This window comes from Kogia breviceps, chromosome 19 (assembly GCF_026419965.1).
Source record: "Kogia breviceps isolate mKogBre1 chromosome 19, mKogBre1 haplotype 1, whole genome shotgun sequence".
Taxonomy (NCBI): domain Eukaryota; kingdom Metazoa; phylum Chordata; class Mammalia; order Artiodactyla; family Physeteridae; genus Kogia; species Kogia breviceps.
Genome location: NC_081328.1, coordinates 20,296,618 through 20,315,690, shown reverse-complemented (window position 1 = coordinate 20,315,690; position 19,073 = coordinate 20,296,618). Strand labels below are relative to the sequence as shown.

Here is a 19,073-nt window from a genome sequence, read left to right as displayed (position 1 = left end):
TGGTGTTAGATTTCAAACGCAAAAATATCTTAGCTATCCAATCTAAGTTCCATTGTATTCATGGTATCCACAGAATCCAATTCAACACTGCTTTAAGGGGACTGGCAATGAAGAGGTTCATTATTAGACATTCATAAGGGTTTAAGAGCCAGAGCCTTCCTCTTCTGTAAATCAACACCCAAAGAACCATCTTTGAAATCTATATCACCATCACCAGAGCAATCTCACCAATTCCTCACCTGCAGCAGGAGGATGCTGGCCACTAACTGTTGGTAAATCCAAAGAGCTATCAGACATGACATGCTTAAGATCTCCTCCCACATCAGCCAGTTTCATGTCAAACTGAACAGAGAGTGCATCTTCAGAGTCCTCCTTGCCAACACTGCTGCCACCAATGGAAGGGAGATCCAAGGACTTCACCGAAGCAGAGTCTTCTTTGGTGTGTCTGAAAGCCACCGCTTTCTCTCCCAGGGATTTGTCCGAGTTCATGGAAGAACATTTACTGGAGTGGAAGTCGGCGAAATCATCATCACTCTTTCCTGAAGGAGTGCTATCTTTCAGCTCTTCAACACCTAGTCCCGATCCGTCCAGAGAGAGTTGTCTGAAGACATCGTATTTGGTAGACGCGGCGGCAGAGTTCTGTCCGTTCTTCACTGTGCTGCTCACGCTGCTGCTTAGAGGAACAGGACTACCTTCCTCTTTAAGGGCCTCATATTTGTCATCTGCCTTTTGCTCAGATGAAACAGAACTGTTACTGAAAGCCATAAAATCTGCAAAGTCATCCTGCTCCCCAACAGACGCTGGACTAGAATATTCCCCAAAAAGGTTGAATTCTCCAAAATCATCAGCCAAACTAGAAGTTTTAGTTGACGCCAATGTCGTCATGGGTGCCACAGATCCCGCTAGCTGGGGTCGTGAGGAAACAGATTTTGATGCACTAAATGCAGCTGAAAAGGACAATGGTTTCTCGCTGTTGCAAGTAACTGAGGAAAACATATCTAGGTCTGCTAAGTTCAGAGGATTTTTCACTTGTGTTTGTGGTTTCTGTTGGAGAGCTCCTGAGGGGAAGGCTGCCAGAAAAGGTTTGTCTTTTGCTGGTGGCTCCAGTGGTGAGATACTATCGGCGGTTTTAAAATCGGTGAAACCATCATCATTTCCCACAGATATGAATTCTGCAAAGTTTTCTCCTGAAAGAAAAAACACAACCAAACACAAAAGAATGCTGAGCTGAAAATCCCATCAACCATATTAAAGTACAAGCATATTACAGACTTTTCCCTCACTGGCTTCACATTATTTAACAATAGTTTAATAATAACCCTAACCAAATATCCCTTTTGTTTCCACACTGAAGGCTAGTGATAGGGAAATAAATAAAAATCAAACTGAGCACACATATCACACGATTTTCATTTGCTCATTTCAGTGTGATATGATATGTGACATGATATGTCTGTGCCAGAGCCTTCAGCTGTCCAAAAGCATTGCTCTAAGGATGTCTTCTCACTATTGCTAGCCAGCCAAGCATACAGGAGAATAAGAAATAGGCGCTGGACAGTGGTTAAGAATCTGCCTGCCAACGCAGGGGACACAGGTTCGAGCCCTGGTCCGGGAAGATCCCACATGCCGTGGAGCAACTAAGCCCGTGAGCCACAACTACTGAGCCTACATGCCACAATTACTGAAACCTGTGCACCTAGAGCCTGTGCTCTGCAACAAAGAGAAGCCACCACAATGAGAAGCACTTGCACCGCAACGAAGAGTAGCCCCCGCTCGCCGCAACTAGGGAAAGCCTGTGCTCAGCAATGAAGACCCAATGCAGCCAAAAATAAATAAATTAAATAAATAAATTTTTTAAAAAAGGAAATAGGAGCTGGAGGTTCCTGAAGAGAGGCATATTAAAATACATAGTGGCCTTTTAAAGATAAAATGTGTTACATGGTGATCAATCAGAAAAAAAATATCACAGGTACCAATGAAGTATTATGAAAAATGCTGCATCTAATATTTAGGATGTACAAGACTCTGCTCAGCTAGGCACTTAAGCTTATGGTCAGATACTACATGGTTTTGCTCAAGTATATTGAGGCATTAATTTGAAGGGATTTGATGAAAAATTCTGAAAAGGCATCTGCTTATTTGCAAAGCATTCTTGCTAAGGGCACATTATAAAGTAGTTCTCCCCACATTTTCCAACAAATAAGCTGAATCTTACCAAAAAAATCCATGAGTACTTGGGCTTTTCTTGAAATCAGCAATCTTACTGTACCAATCAGCACTTATTCTTATTTATTACAATTCAAAGGGATTTGAATACCAATTCCATTATTAAAAATTTTGAGGGGACTTCCCTGGTGTTGCAGTGGTTAAGAATCCGCCTGCTAATGCAGGGACACAGGTTCGAGCCCTGATCCAGGAAGACCCCACATGCTGCGGAGCAACTAAAGCCCGTGTGCCACAACTACTGAGCCTGTGCTTTAGAGCCTGTGAGCCAAAACTACTGAGCCCACATGCTACAACTACTGAAGCCTGCGCACCTACAGTCCGTGCTCCTCAACAACAGAAGCCACCGCAATGAGAAGCCCGCGCACCACAACGAAGAGTAGTCCCTGCTCGCCGCAACTAGAGAAAACCCACGTGCAGCAATGAAGATCCAATGCAGCCAAAAATAAATAAATAATAAATAAATTTTAAAAAAAATTTTGAGGATCGATTTAAACTTTAGTATATACTGTGCTACCCTGAGGATGGGGTTACTGACAGCATTTTTTAAATTATTTTTTTAGTTAGAGAAAATAGGTACTAAGGTATTTCTCATAAATAATTAAATAGATGCAGTTAGATACTGATAAAAATCTGGGCCCATGGTTTTTAATAGGGTTTCTATTCTTTATTATCACAATAATGTTATCACTCATAGACATGAGGTTAGGACACAGATGATCTCAGTTTTCGAATAGTACCTGAAGGTCTTCCATAAAATTCACCAGGTTATACCAGATAATGAAAACCAGAGATAAACCAAATATAAATATAGCTATACTAACATTATTTATTATTTAAAAATATGAATGCCATTTCTGGAGAGTTATAAAACACAAGCTTTAATTTCTTCATCCATTTAAAAAAATTCTATTTTTCCCTAAAAATGAGATACAGTAGCATATGAACTATAAAAATGTGTGTAAAACCAAAATAGAATTCTGCAAATTGTCACTAAAATAATGCAGGCTTTAAATATATTGTGCTTATAACATGATATATACTTTGATACATCATATGAAAAAAGCATGGGGGATTCCTTGGTGGCACAGTGGTTAAGAATCTGCCTGCCAGTGCAGGGGACATGGGTTCGAGCCCTGGTCTGGGAAGATCCCACATGCCGCAGAGCAACTGGGCCCATGTGCCACAACTATTGAGCCTGTGCTCTAGAGCCCACGAACCACAACTACTGAGCCTGCGTGCCACAACTACTGAAGCCCGCGTGCCTAGAGCCCGTGCTCTGCAACAAGAGAAGCCACTGCAATGAGAAGTCAGTGCACGGCAACAACGAGTAGCTCCTGCTCGCCGAAACTAGAGAAAGACCGCCTAAAGGAAAGAAGACCCAACACAGACAAAAATAAACAAAATTAAAAATAAATTTATAAAAAAAAAAAGAAAGAAAAAAGCATGGAAAATAATGGAAGCTTATTTTCCCCCTAATTTGAACTACTTAACAAATTCACCAGCGTAATTTATCAACACAGAGAAATCTATTTAATATTAGGGAAAATTTAGAAAGAGAACAGCATTCAGAATTTCTGTATTTTATGTTTTTATACATACCAAATAAAGCTAAAGTCAATTTCACAAATTGACAGGAGAAGCAGATGTAAAACTTTAAAAATCACCCTAGAATTTTAGGCAAGTACATCACTGATAATATTTGTATTATTTGTGTAAATAAAAAGGTAATAAGCAGCCAATTTTGTCACAGCCTAAATTTTTGATGTGCTGCTTTAAAATATCTGTGAAACTGACAAGTTTTGCTTGGTTATTTTGTAAAGGAAATCACCACAGCAAACTAAATTTACTGATGAATTGTAAACGTTTCCATTAGAAATGTAAGCTGGGTACAACGGTTAAAAAGAAATAAAAATGGGTGGGTTTTTACATGTTCAAAAACACAGGGGCTTTTTGGGCAAATAAATTAGTTGCAGACACTGGAAGCGTGCTTATCAGGAGGTACATTAAGCATATGACTTCACGGGTAGCTTTTCAGTTCACTTTTTTTTTTTAAGTTTTAAAATTAATTAATTAATTAATTAATTTTTGGCTGCATTAGGTCTCGGTTGCTGCACGCAGGCTTTTCTCTAGTTGCGGCGAGCGGGGGCTACTCTTCGAAGCGGTGTGCGGGCTTCTCACTGCGGTGGCTCCTCTTGTTGTGGAGCACAGGCTCTAGGCATGTGGGCTTCAGTAGTTGTGGCATGCAGGCTCAGTAGTTGTGGCTCACAGGCTCAGTAGTTGTGGTGCACGGGCTTAGTTGCTCTGCGGCATGTGGGATCTTCCCGGACCAGGGCTCGAACCCGTGTCCCCTGCATTGGCAGGTGGATTCTTAACCACTGTGCCACCAGGTAAGCCCTGTATTTTTAATGAGAGTAGAAAAAAATATTCTCCTAAAATGAACAAAGTTGGCATCTCTCCCTGGAAAGCCTTAAAGGTAAGACAGGAATGAAAGCAAGCACACAACAATGGCAACCACCATCTGGGATTCTGTTCGTAAAGTACTGCAAAAGCAGGGCTAAGATGTGCTGCTTACACTGTGGTAGCACCATGGTGTTTCCCAGGAATAACATATCATACGATCACTAATACCAGAGTATATAAAGAACCCTGATATTAAACCAGGCTCTTTAGTCCAAACTTGCCTTGGCCCAAGAGTTGATAAAAGCATTGCTAGGAGTAAATGCCAAATTAACAAAACCAGAAGTTGCTCTGGGGTTTATTTTTGTACTCCTAGTACCTAATACAGGCACTGAGGAAGAAAGTTATTACATCCTAAAGGCTTGAATGAAACACAAGGAAACATTTCTAGAACCTAGGAACTGTAAAAGATTGAATATTTCTAGAGATATTTAAGCAGTACACTTTCTATTTTAACTTTCACACATACACCTTACCTTTCCTGTTATTTCCCCCCACCTCCCCATGCCCTCCCCATTGCTTGGAGAAAAGGGTTAGAACAAATGATTGTGGAAGGATGTTCCAAATTTGATTGTCCAATACAGAGAGATAGAATGTGGTACTGTTCCCAGGAAGAACTCCTCAGTAGAGGATACAAATTACGCAGCATGTGCGGTTAAGCTTTAAAGGATATCATTTGACTTATGGATTATCGAAATCCTACACATCAGGTTTCTAGTAGGATTTAGCCACAGATATGACTTTACATATATGGCTCTCAAATTATCATTCTACATTCCCTTCTACTCTATTTAAGCCCTTCTATCAGAGATAGGAACCACACAGGTACACAAAGCCCTCTCACTTCTACTCATTAAATTACAGCCAATTTTGGAAATCTTGAGACATAAAAGACTGGTTGCTGCCTTTTGCACAGTCCACAGATTGCTGCACTGCCAAAAGCTCAAGTCTTGTTTTGAGCGTTAAAATAACCGAAAGTGGTCACAGGAGTCTAAATTGGCTTGAAGGCTTCCAGTGAAAGGGAATGCACTATCTTCAAAGGAAATTACATTGATTTGCGGTTTGCCCTAAATTTTAGAAAATAATTTTTCTAAATTATCAAATAACTGAACCACATTTTTCTTTCTTGTAATTTCCAGAGCTACAAAATGAAACAAAAACAACCACACACAGTAAAATAAAAGAATGTTTGGGATGCTACTGAAAGAACCATAAAAATCTCTTATTAAAAATTGAAATAATTTATCCATTTAAGGAAACAAAAACTTACCTAAAGATTTACTCTCTGCTGTCTGTTCAAGTTCTCTGAAAGCACTATATTTATCACCAGGCTCTATGATAAAAAGACAGAAGCCCAATTAAGGTTAGGAACCTTAAGATCACAGCTCAAGGACATTCACCATAAAAGGTCACCACTAAAAACAAAAATTTACATTCACAGGTTCATGAATTTATGAACTGTTTTACCTCCAAATGAAACAGTATTTTCAGAGGACTTGTCAGCTGGAATTCCTTTAAACACAGCATATTTATCCACTGACGCTGATCCTTTAGTTCCAGGAAGCGGCATCAACAAAGAAGGGGCACTGAAAGGGAAAAAGAAATATTTCTTAATGACTAGAACATTGTCTCCTTACCTTGTCATCAAGGAAGAACTTAGAATTAAAATGGCACACAGATACCTAGTTAAAACTCATGACTCCCTGATTTAAAAGTTAGAAACTATATAGGTACACCACAAATGACAAAAAACAACGTCCTTTTCCTTGAAAAAAAAAATACTGAAACAACACTCAAGCAATGATTCTTTTCTTGATTATGTGAAAAGGAGTCAGATCCATGCTGACCATCTAATCATCTTTAAGCCATAAGAACCACTGGAATGGCATTAGAAATAGATTATTATAGAATGATGACTTCCTGTAATTTTAAATTTAGGTCCATAAAACTGTGAAAGTGAACTGCTCCAAGTACGTATACCCAATATTTTAAAGTAAATTATGTTAACCTTAATATAAATTATTCTCTAAAATGGGTTCAGAATGCAGAGGTGGAATAGTTAAGATAAAAATCTATTTATGAAATGCTGTTCAAGCCAAGATGTAAATTGTCCTTCTTTTGATCACACTGCATTGCTTAGTGGCAGAAGTTCCCACATCTGATAAGCAGCAGTAGAGTTAATACAAATTGCATTTTTACGAGGATCACATCAGCAGTTCCAGAAGCTATCTTTGCAGCAAAACAACAATCACTTCAAAATTAGATAAAGATACTTTTGCCTGTGGACACACCTCCCTGCTGGATGGAAAAATAGTATAAAGAGTAGTATCTGTGTGGGTAATTCTTGGGCGGCTTAAACACAGACTATAAAAGCATTGCCTTTTTTTTTTTCCCCCTTATCAGACCCAGGCAGCTCCCTGGAAAAACCACCTTTACATATGAATGACTACATTCCACTACTAGTTTGTGTCATTCAATACCATACACACAAGTTATATAAATTGATTTCTATTGAGTTCTTTGCCCTGGAGCAAAAATCTTCTACAGTCATTTAAATCTTCTTATCAGTGGCCTACAAGCAAGGTAAAAACCCTGCTCTTGCACATGCATGCTAATGCGCGCGTCTGCAGTGCCTGGAGGACTTAGTGCTATCAAATACTATAATTTCACACCAATACCAAACAGCTGCTACATATTTGATCTGGACAAATAGGTCACTGTTTATACAGTATAGGTGGATTTCTAAAAGTTCCATAAGTAATTAAACTACAACACATTGAGCAGAATGTTACATAGGAAAAAAGGTAATTAATGTCTTAGGAAAAAATCACAAAGTTGAATGATCTATGTTTTTTCATGATCGCCAATGTTAGCTATGGCCCTTTAAAGTGCGTCGTAAAATCTTCTACTAAATATGACATATATTTGAATATTATTAATTTAAAAATTATTTTCAGAATTGGAAAAAAACCAGAGGATCTTCAGAGTAATGTAGTACTACTGAGTGATGTCAACAAAATAAAATTCCATTCAAAAAACGCTATGACTCAGACTGTAATTTTATGCATATTACAAAGGAAGAATTCATTCCAGTTCTTTCCTTAAAGTTTTTATTAGATTAAAAAAATCACCATGAAAGTGTTTATGCCAGTTATATAAAGTAGTTATCTGTTCCAAACATGCAAATGGTTATTTCTACTGTTTAATACTAACGAAAGGTACTCAGTGAGAGAGGCATACTGTTTTAAAATTTAAGAACCTGCATTCTATTGAAAGATGAGACTTTAGAGAATTTAGCCACAAAAAAGTGCTTTGCTTTTTCTCTAGTGTATCATTTGTGTTTTACAGTTACTTCATGTGGCTGTGGTAGGTGACTTCACTGAGTTGCTCAACCTGCTAAATACACCCATTTAGGGCTTCCCTGGTGGCGCAGTGGTTGAGAGTCCGCCTGCCGATGCAGGGGACATGGGTTCATGCCCCGGTCTGGGAGGATCCCACATGCCGCGGAGCGGCTGGGCCCGTGAGCCATGGCCGCTGGGCCTGCGTGTCCAGAGCCTGTGCTCCGCAATGGGAGAGGCCACAACAGTGAGAGGCCCGTGTACCGCAAATAAATAAGTAAATAAATAAATACACCCATTTAAAAAGCAAAGAAAATAAACCAACTCAAAACTCCTACACCTTAATCCTTTTTGAACTATTCTATCATCAGCGCCCCATGACCGCTTTGTTTATTATACGAGGCTCCCCAGTGCCTGGCACACGGTAAGTATTTTCCAAATGGATAAATGAATGATGTTGCTCACTTCCAGATGTCCTTTCATGCCAGCTCAAGTGCTATTCCTCCTTTGACATCCAGTTCAACACAGAGTCCAACCAATTTCTCAGATACATACTTTTCGGTATCTGTAACTCTAAACCCAGGGTAACTCTCATAACCTCACAACAGGATTACCATGGAAGCTGCATTTATTCCATACCTAGTAGCAAAAATCACTTTCACCATGCCACTTATTTCTAAAATGCTTTACAGATTATGTCACAAATCATAAGGCATCCCATAACTGGTGCCTGCCCTTAACTAGTGTCATTTTTTCAGAGTAACAATACTCTTGGCCCTAGCCTATTTTAACACCTTACTTGCCTTTTCATCTTCTCAAACAAATAATGTCCATTTTTGCTTAAAAATACTGCTCAAAGTGGTCTTACCTACTTATATCATGATTTAACAAATATCCTTTAAAAATAACTCACAATATGGAATACAGATCATCATAAACTAGGGAATTCATTATACATGAACACACAAACACACTACTGAAGGAGCAATTCTAAGAGAGTTTTATTAGATAATATAAATACCCAGATAAAACTAACTATCTTTAGAGCAGAAACTGTGCTTTTTGCTTCTGTATTTCTAGTGCCTACCCCAGTGTCTGGCACACAGGAGATGCATGTTTCTGAATGAATAAAGAAACAGTGAGTGTGGATTCTTAGACATGAACAAAATGTTTTCATGCAAGGAAAGCACAGAAGTAGTCAAGCCAGAACTGAAGAAGAAAAATCTGCAAAGTATGGCTGTATATGAAAGTAAACTACTGTATGGAGATAATGCCACACAAAATTGCTAAAACCCCATGTATCTCAGGTCCGGCCACCATCTTAAAACTTTCTATGCCCAAATTTTAATTTCATCTGCTGAAAGTTTTCTCCCTGAGGAATGAACCATCAATTTGTTAAATTTGGTTTCTAACCTTCATACTACAATATATTCATCCAACAAACCTTTATTAATTACATATCACAGGCTAAGTACTACATACAGAGACATGAAATACTGTCTTCAGTACTTACAGCCTAGTGAGGGGAACAGTCAGGTAAACCAGTAATGGCAATTATGGCACAGATATTCACAGGCTACCATGGCAGTAGAGAAGGAGACACCCTTAACTCATCTTAGAGGTGGGGACTGATGGAGTGGAGTTAGTAAATACTTGCTATAATGAACCAATTTTCGACATGGAACTAGAATTAACTATAGAGAGAATTTCAGATTGAAGAAAACAGAATGGAAAAGGCCAGAAGCATGAAAGAGCATGGTCAGTTTGGCGGTTTACGTGTGGCTGGAGGAAAGCTGTGGAGAAATGGCAACAGTCGAGAGGGTTCGCAGGAGCCAGAACACACACGGCCTTTTCCCACGCCAAGCAGAGCTGACCGAGTTGATGGCGGTAGAGGAGAGAGAAGGGAGACAAAAACAGCATGTTTCTGATTAGGTGACTGGATATGGTGATCTAACAAATCTTTATTTTGCTTTGAGCAGGAAAACAATGAATCATTTTATGGAGGTAATTTGAGATGCTTTGGGTCATTCAGATATGTTCTAGATAGCGTAGAACATATCAATTTGTGCAGAGGAAAAGACCTGAAAAAGAAGTGTTATGTATCTATTAGGTTAATACGTGTGTGTGCTGGTATAGCGGGCTTGGAACTCCCAGTACTTTACAGTCACACCCCTAGTATGTTTCTTCTATGTGTCATTTACAAGTGTTTGATGTAGTCTTAAAATCAGGAGAATAATTCTTTCCCTAATTTCTAATTCTCTATAATGCCTATCCCTTAGTTCTTCTAACAGTGTCTGCAGGAAGTGTTGACTAAGAAATAATCAATTGGTTAAAATAGAAAAGATGAATGAAACTGCACAAATAGGAACATAAGAGAAATGGAATATGTACCAAGAGAAATGGAATATGTACCTTGACAAAAACAAGTTCCAAAAACAACCAAAGACATTCACATTGCTTACTCAAAGCCTCATGTGCTCTAATCAGTGGTAGAAGTATCTACTAAGTACTTTTTAAAAATGATGGAGATAGGAGCTTCAAGATGGCAGAAGAGTAGAACGCGGAGATCACCTTCCTCCCCACAGATACATCAGAAATACATCTACACGTGGAACAACCCCTACAGAACACCTACTGAATGATGGAAGAAGACCTCAGACCTCCCCAAAGGCAAGAAACTCCCCACGTACCTGGGTAGGGCAAAAGAAAAAAGAAAAAACAGAGACAAAAGAATACAGACAGGAGCTGCACCAGTGCGAGGGAGCTGTGACGGAGGAAAGGTTTCCACACACTAGAAGCCCCTTCACTACTGGAGACAGGGGGTGGCAGAGGGGGGAAGCTTCGGAGCCGCAGAGGAAAGCGCAGCAACAGGGGTGCAGAGGGCAAAGCGGAGAGATTCCCGCACAGAGGATCGGTGCCGACCAGCACTCACCAGCCTGAGAGGCTTGTCTGCTCACCCGCCGGAGCGGGCGGGGGATGGGAGCTGAGGCTCGGGCTTCAGAGGTCGGATAGCGGGGAGAGGACTGGGGTTGGCGGCGTGAACACAGCCTGAAGGGACTAGTGCGCCACAGCTAGCCGGAAGGGAGTCCAGGAAACGGTCTGGAGCTTCCGAAGAAGCAAGAGACATTCTTGCCTCTGTTTCGTGGTGCGCAAGGAGAGGGGATTCAGAGCGCCGCTTAAAGGAGCTCCAGAGACGGACGTGAGCCGTGGCTATCAGCACGGACCCCAGAGACGGACATGAGATGCTAAGACTGCTGCTGCGGCCACCAAGAAGGCTGTGTGCAAGCACAGGTCACTCTCCACACCTCCCCTCCCGGAAGCCTGTGCAGCCCGCCACTGCCAGGGTCCCGCCACTGCCAGGGTCCCGTGATCCAGGGACAACTTCCCCAGGAGAATGCACGGCACGCCTAAGGCTGGTGCAATGTCATACTGGCCTCTGCCGCCGCAGGCTCGCACCGCATTCCGTACCCCTCCATCCCCCCCCCCCCCCCCGGCCTGAGTGAGCCAGAGCGCCCGAATCAGCTGCTCCTTTAACCCCGTCCTGTCTGAGCGAAGCACAGACGCCCTCACGCGACCTACACGCAGAGGCGGGGCCAAATCCAAAGCTGAACCCCAGGAGCTGTGTGAACAAAGAAGAGAAAGGGAAATCTCTCCCAGCGGCCTCAAGAGCAGCAGATTAAATCTCCACAGTCAACTTGACGTACCTGCATCTGTGGAATGCCTGAATAGACTAGGAATCATCCCGAATTGAGGAGGTGGACTTTGGGAGCAACGATATATATACTTTCCCCCCTTTTTCTCTTTTTGTCAATGTGTATGCGTATGCTTCTGTGTTTGATTTTCTCCGTATAGCTTTGCTTTTACCATTTGTCCTAGGGTTCTGTCTGTCCGTTTTCTTTTCTTTCTTTTTTTTTTTTTTTTTAGTATAGTTTTCAGCCCTTGTTATCACTGGTAGATTTGTTTTTTGGTTTGGTTGTTCTTTCTTTTTTTTAATTACTTAAAAAAATTTTTTAAATAATTACTTTATGTTTTTATTTTAATAACTTTATTTTATCTTTTTCTTTCTTTCTTTTTTTCTCCCTTTTATTCTGAGCCGTGTGGATGACAGGCTCTTGGTGCTCCAGCCAGGTGTCAGGGCTGTGCCTCTGAGGTGGGAGAGCCAAGTTCAGGACACTGGTCCACAAGAGACCTCCCAGCTCCACATAATATCAAATGGCAAAAATCTCCCAGAGATTTCCATCTCAATGCCAAGACCCAGCTCCACTCAACAACCAGCAAGCTACAGTGCTGGACACCCTATGCCAAACAACTAGCAAGACAGGAACACAACCCCATCCATTAGCAGAGAGGCTGCCTAAAATCATAATAAGGTCACAGACACCCCAAAACACACCACCAGACATACAAGATCCAGCCTCATCCACCAGAACACAGGCACTAGTCCTATCCACCAGGAAGCCTACAAAACCCACTGCAACAACCTTAGCCACTGGGGGCAGACACCAAAAACAATGGGAACTACGAACCTGCAGCCTGTATAAAGAAGACCCCAAACACAGTAAGTTAAGCAAAATGAGAGGACAAAGAAACACACAGCAAATGAATGAGCAAGGTAAAAACCCACCGGACCTAACAAATGAGGAAACAGGCAGTCCACCTGAAAAAGAATTCAGAATAATGATAGTAAAGATGATCCAAAATCTTGGAAACAGAATGGAAAAAATACAAGAAACATTTAACAAGGACCTAGAAGAACTAAAGAGCAGACAAATAATCTGAACAACACAATAAATGGAATTAAAAATTCTCTAGACGGGATCAATAGCAGAATAACTGAGGCAGAAGAATGAGTAAGTGACCTGGAAGATAAAACAGTAGAAATAACTACTGCAGAGCAGAATAAAGAAAAAAGAATGAAAAGAATTGAGGACAGTCTCAGAGATCTCTGGGACAATACTAAATGCACCAACATGCGAATTATAGGGGTCCCAGAAGAAGAAGAGAAAAAGAAAGGGACTGAGAAAATATTTGAAGAGATTATACTTGAAAACTTCTCTAATATGGGAAAGGAACTAGTTAATCAAGTCCAGGAAGCACAGAGAGTCCCATACAGCATAAATCCAAGGATAAACATGCCAAGACACATATTAATCAAACTATCAAAAATAAATACAAAGAAAACATATTAAAAGCAGCAAGGGAAAAACAACAAATAACACACAAGGGAATCCCCATAAGGTTAACATCTGATCTTTCAGCAGAAACTCTGCAAGCCAGAAGGGAGTGGCAGGACATATTTAAAGTGATGAAAGGGAAAAGCCTGCAACCAAGATTACTCTACCCAGCAAGGATCTCATTCAGATTTGACAGAGAAATTAAAACCTTTACAGACAAGCAAAAGCTATGAGAATTCAGCACCACCAAACCACTTTACAACAAACGCTAAAGGAACTTCTCTAGGCAGGAAACACAAGAGAAAGCAAAGACCTACAATAACAAACGCAAAACAATTAAGAAAATGGTAATAGGAACATACATATTGATAATTACCTTAAATGTAAATGGATTAAATGCTCCCACCAAAAGACACAGACTGGCAGAATGGATACAAAAACAAGACCCATATATATGCTGTCAACAAGAGATCCACTTCAGACCTAGGCACACATACAGACTGAAAGTGAGGGGATGGAAAAAGATATTCCATGCAAATGGAAATCAAAAGAAAGCTGGAGTAGCAATTCTCATATCAGACAAAATAGACTTTAAAACAAAGACTATTACAAGAGACAAAGAAGGACACTACATAATGATCAAGGGATCAATCCAAGAAGTAGACAGAACAATTGTAAATATTTATGCACCCAACATAGGAGCACCTCAATACATAAGGCAAATACTAACAGCCATAAAAGGGGAAACTGACAGTAACACAATCATAGTAGTGGACTTTAACATGCCACTTTCACCAATGGACAGATCATCCAAAATGAAAATAAATAAGGAAACACAGCTTTAAATGATACATTAAACAACATGGAGTTAATTGATATTTATAGGCCATTCCATCCAAAAACAACAGGATACACTTTCTTCTCAAGTGCTCATGGAACATTCTCTAGGACAGATCATATCTTGGGTCACAAATCAAGCCTTGGTAAATTTAAGAAAATTGAAATCATTATCAAGTATCTTTTCTGACCACGCTATGAGACTAGATACCAATTACAGGAAAAAAATTTGTAAAAAAATACAAACACATGGAGGCTAAACAATACACTACTTAATAACCAAGAGATCACTGAAGAAATCAAAGAGGAAATCAAAAAATACCTAGAAACAAATGAAAATGAAAACACAACAACCCAAAACCTATGGGATGCAGCAAAAGCACTTCTAAGAGGGAAGTTTATAGCAATACAATCCTACTTAAGAAACAAGAAACACCTCAAATAAACGATCTAACCTTACAGCTAAAGCAATTAGAGAAAGAAGAACAAAAAAACCCCAAAGTTAGCAGAAGAAAAGAAATCATAAAGATCAGATCAGAAATAAATGAAAAAGAAATGAAGGAAATGATAGCAAAGATCAATAAAACTAAAAGCTGGTTCTTTGAGAAGATAAACAAAATTGATAAACCATTGGCCAGAGTCATCAAGAAAAAAAGGGAGAAGACTCAAATCAATAGAATTAGAAATGAATAAGAAGTAACAACTGACACTGCAGAAATACAAAGGATCACAAGAGATTACTACAAGCAACTATATGCCAATAAAATGGACAACCTGGAAGAAATGCACAACCTTCCCAGACTGAACCAGGAAGAAATAGAAAATATGCACAGACCAATCACAAGCACTGAAATTGAAACTGTAATTACAAATCTTCCAACAAACAAAAGCCCAGGACCAGATGGCTTCACAGGTGAATTTTATCAAACACTTAGAGAAGAGCTAACACCTATCCTCCAACTCTTCCAAAATATAGCAGCTGGAGGAACACTCCCAAACTCATTCTACGAGGCCACCATCACCCTGATACCAAAACCAGACAAAGATATCACAAAAAAAGAAAACTACAGACCAGTATCACTGATGAACATAGATGCAAAAATCCTCAACAAAATACTAGCAAACAGAATCCAACAGCACATTAAAAGCATCATACACCATGATCAAGTGGGGTTTATCCCAGGAATGCAAGGCTTCTTCAATATATGCAAATCAATCAATGTGATACACCATATTAACAAATTGAAGGAGAAAAACCATATGATCATCTCAATCAATGCAGAGAAAGCTTTCAACAAAATTCAACACCAATTTATGATAAAAACCCTCCAGAAAGTAGGCATAGAGGGGACTTTCCTCAACATAACAAAGGATATACATGAGAAACCCACAGCCAACATCGATATACACACTACCAAATGTAAAATAGATAGCTAGTGGGAAGCAGTCACAGAGCACAGGGAGATCAGCTCAGGGCTTTGTGACCAGCTAGAAGGGTGGGAGGGAGGGAGATGCAAGAGGGAAGAGATATGGGGATATATGTATATGTATAACTGATTCACTTTATTATAAAGCAGAAACTAACACACTATTGTAAAGCAATTATACTCCAATAAAAATGTTTAAAAAAAATGGAAAGGTGTCGACAACATACTGAATCACTTACCGTACCTAAAAGTTAAAACATTAGAAAAATGTTTATGCAAACAAACAAACAGAAACCTGAAGGCCTAAAAGCCACTGATCTCAAACAGAAGAGCGACATGGATAAATAATCAATATTTAGATTTCTAAATGATGATTTCAGTGGAAAAGCAATAGTATGTTATATAGCAAAATGTCAAATTATGTGCCCCTGCACATAATTAAAGCTTTTTAAAGCTTTTCAGCAGTTGAAGACCTGGATCTAATATAAGAACATGAAGTCACGCCTGGCACAGGTGCACTCAGCTGTAATAAATCAGTTTTAGCAGAAGCAGAAAGAAATATTGTTAAGCAGATGTGTACTGGGAGGAAATGGTAGAAGCTGAAGTTTAAGGTGGACAAAGGGCAAGGAAGTTTGAAGAGTGAAAGTATGAATACACTAGGAATAACCAAGAAAGCATGAGAGTAAGGAGTCTTAATTCTCTTATTTATACTTAGGCTTCTCATTGTGGATGGCCTCTTTCTCAATTATTAAATACAGTGTTAACTATATTCAACTCTTTTCTACCTGTTTCCGTGCTGAGAATTTGATTTTGAAGAAGCAGGCAACTCTTGGAAATCACTGAATGAGTCACCAAGGGATCCTGACTTGGAAGCATCTTGAAAATCCTGGAAGTCATCTTCTTCTGGTTTGACCACCTAGGTTTACAGAGGACGTTGAAATAGATAACGTCTTATGATAAAAAGGTAAATAACAAATCTTCAACTGTCAACCTCAAAGACTACTTTTTTTTTTCAAAGACTACTTTTTAACTCTTCCCATTTAAGTACAAACACCTAATTTTAAAAGAACACCCTTTAGACATAAACATCAACTCAAGTGCTTAAGGCAGGAATGCTGCCTAATATTTTTAAATGCTCTCTTGTACAAACAGTAAAAGACTGGTTTAAACAGTTAATTTATATAATTTTTAAATAGCTGAATCACATTAAACAGATTACTGAGAAACTGCCATCTTTATAAAACATTTTAATCATGTTTGTAAATTATAGAAGTGATCCAAGTTTGTTTTAACTCATTACATACATGTATAAAGGAAACCATGAACATGGACTCCTAATCCCATGCTTAGGAAGTGAGCACTGTTAACAGTTCATTTGTTTTATAGAAAAACGAGATTATATTATATTGTTCTGCACTTTAAAAAAAATGTAACTACAGAACATGGACATCTTTTCCATGCAGTACACGTACATCTACCGGCATTCATTTTAATAATCTAATAGTTTACCACTGTAGAGGTAAACCAAAATTTATTTAACCTTTCTTCTTGATGGATATGCAGTTATTCCTACTTTTTTACTCTAACAAACAATGCTACAACAAATATCCTTGTATATTTTTGCTAATTTGAGTTACTAAGTTCTTTGAGACTCCTAACAGAGCGATGGCTGGGTCAGATGATACGAACATTTAGAATTCTGATAGCTATTGCCAAACGTGCCTTCCAAAAAGGCCGTACCAAAAAACCCTTTTCCCTACGTTTTTACTGACACTAATATATGTTTAAAACTTTTTTTGCTAATCTGAGAAGTGAAAAATAAACTGAAGCATCTTAATTTCAGGTTTAGCAGCTTCCTCAAAAGACACAGCCTAAGGATTTAATTAGCTTTATTAAGCTTGATGTTTAAGACATATATGATAAAGCACTATAAACTTTTAGCCAAAATTCAAGTATTTTAAGGCTTAAGAAATTTTTTTTTAAATAATGAAAAATTAAATGTTGTGTTTTTTTAATACTGCTTAATTTTCACCTCCAGTGTCCATCATAATCCAGCAATCTTTTCTGCATTCATGGAAAAAAAAGGTGCCTGGATTCATTTTCAGGGATAACTTAGAATATGCACAGCCTCCCCATTTTGCACAGGCTCTCCATTTACCTGATTTGCAGGATAAGTTGACATGAAGCCACTGGAAGTCTGGGCTGCAGCTCCCCCGACTGGTCCAAGATTAATGCCCATGACTGGCTGTCTGAGGGTGAGGGGCATGGAGCCTGCAGGCCCTGAAGGCATCCCAGTTGGCTGACTCACAGCAGGAGGTAAAGTCATAGGAAAGCCACTTAAAGTTGGAACAGGAGCCGCTGGAAACTGATTTAAAGCATCGGGACTCATGGCAGGAACACCCCTCTACACAGAACAGGAGGAAAACGGAAACATTTTAGGAAATTGCAAACCACGCACAACCCATATCTGGCAAAGAGAGACCTAACTGTAAAATCTGTAGCCCTGGTATGTTTCCACTCTGACTCTCCCAAAACGCAGGAATTTGATACAAGAAAATAAATTATGAGGTTAATGTGAATCTAATATTTAGCAAAGAAATGGCCAACACATACCAATTCTGACATTTTCACTCTGACAAGTTTGGTTAATTCACTACAATCAAATCATTTACAATGATTTTGTAATATGAGAAAAACTGCTGCCAGACCGAGTATACTTTATCTATATCTAAGGAATTTTAGACAAGGACTTCAAAGGACAGAGAGTAATTTCATCTATTACTAACTAACTTTAAAGTTCAGAAGGGTTACAGTTAGGTCAGAGAATGTTAATATATTAAAGTCTCTAAACAAAGTAATATTTTGCTAGTATGCACATCATATAAACTGTACATTTTTGAAGAACTGTATCCTGAAAATAATCTAAATTTTAATGTCCAAGGAGTTCTGCAAGGTTGTAGAAAAAAAGGATTCATATTCTCTGTTTATATTGGAAAGTCATTTGACCTAATCTTAGAAACAATGTCTACCTGTGTTACTGCTATCATGGCGAGAACAGTATAAAGTTCTTCTTTAGTAAGTTTGCCAGGTGTGGTTCGATTAGCTAAGGCCCATATCTGTCCAAGAGTTTCCCTGGGAAGTCCGGATGACATCAGGATGGGATAAAGTTTAGCAGTATCTATTCCAGTCGGAGTCATTGTGCTTTCTAAAATTTTCTTATACGCATCTATTAAAGGAAAGACCAGATTACAAATGTAAACATATTACAAGTGATTCATCTTTTTTGTTGTCATTGCTGCTTATACAAGAATAATCTTAAGTCAAACTGCTTTAAGAGAACTGAAGCCACATCAAGGGTTTAAACTGCTGTAAAGATATTCAAGTGGAAACATCCAGCAGACAATTAGGGTCTGGAGCTTAGAAGAGAGGTTGGAGCTTGGCCCTACAGACAAAGATTTGGGGTTAAAGGTAAGAGAAAGTCTTATAATTCATTAGTAGATAGTAACAACAATAAGATGGAGGCGGTATAAGCAGATGTTTTGGACTTTAAAAAAGAAGTTGCAGAGTAATGATGGTGGGACTAATTTGAAAATAACAGTGGGAAGCAAGAATTA

At 39.0% G+C, this 19,073-nt stretch overlaps 1 protein-coding gene across 21 annotated transcripts in view; it reads right to left on the bottom strand.

Moving 5' to 3' along the window:
- Nucleotides 1–19,073, bottom strand: part of SYNRG (synergin gamma) — a 101,324-nt gene that overhangs the window by 44,028 nt on the left and 38,223 nt on the right. For all 21 annotated transcript variants that reach the window (XR_010838081.1, XR_010838074.1, XR_010838075.1 and 18 more), the window contains 6 exons: nt 18,489–18,685; nt 17,618–17,863; nt 16,245–16,375; nt 6,151–6,269; nt 5,954–6,016; nt 240–1,187 (listed from right to left, as the gene is read on the bottom strand). Coding sequence is in view for 4 of the 21 variants with exons in the window: in XM_059048600.2 (XP_058904583.1) it covers nt 240–1,187; nt 5,954–6,016; nt 6,151–6,269; nt 16,245–16,375; nt 17,618–17,863; nt 18,489–18,685 (1,704 nt within the window). In the remaining 17 variants the exon portion in view is untranslated. The remainder of the gene's footprint in view (nt 1–239; nt 1,188–5,953; nt 6,017–6,150; nt 6,270–16,244; nt 16,376–17,617; nt 17,864–18,488; nt 18,686–19,073) is intronic.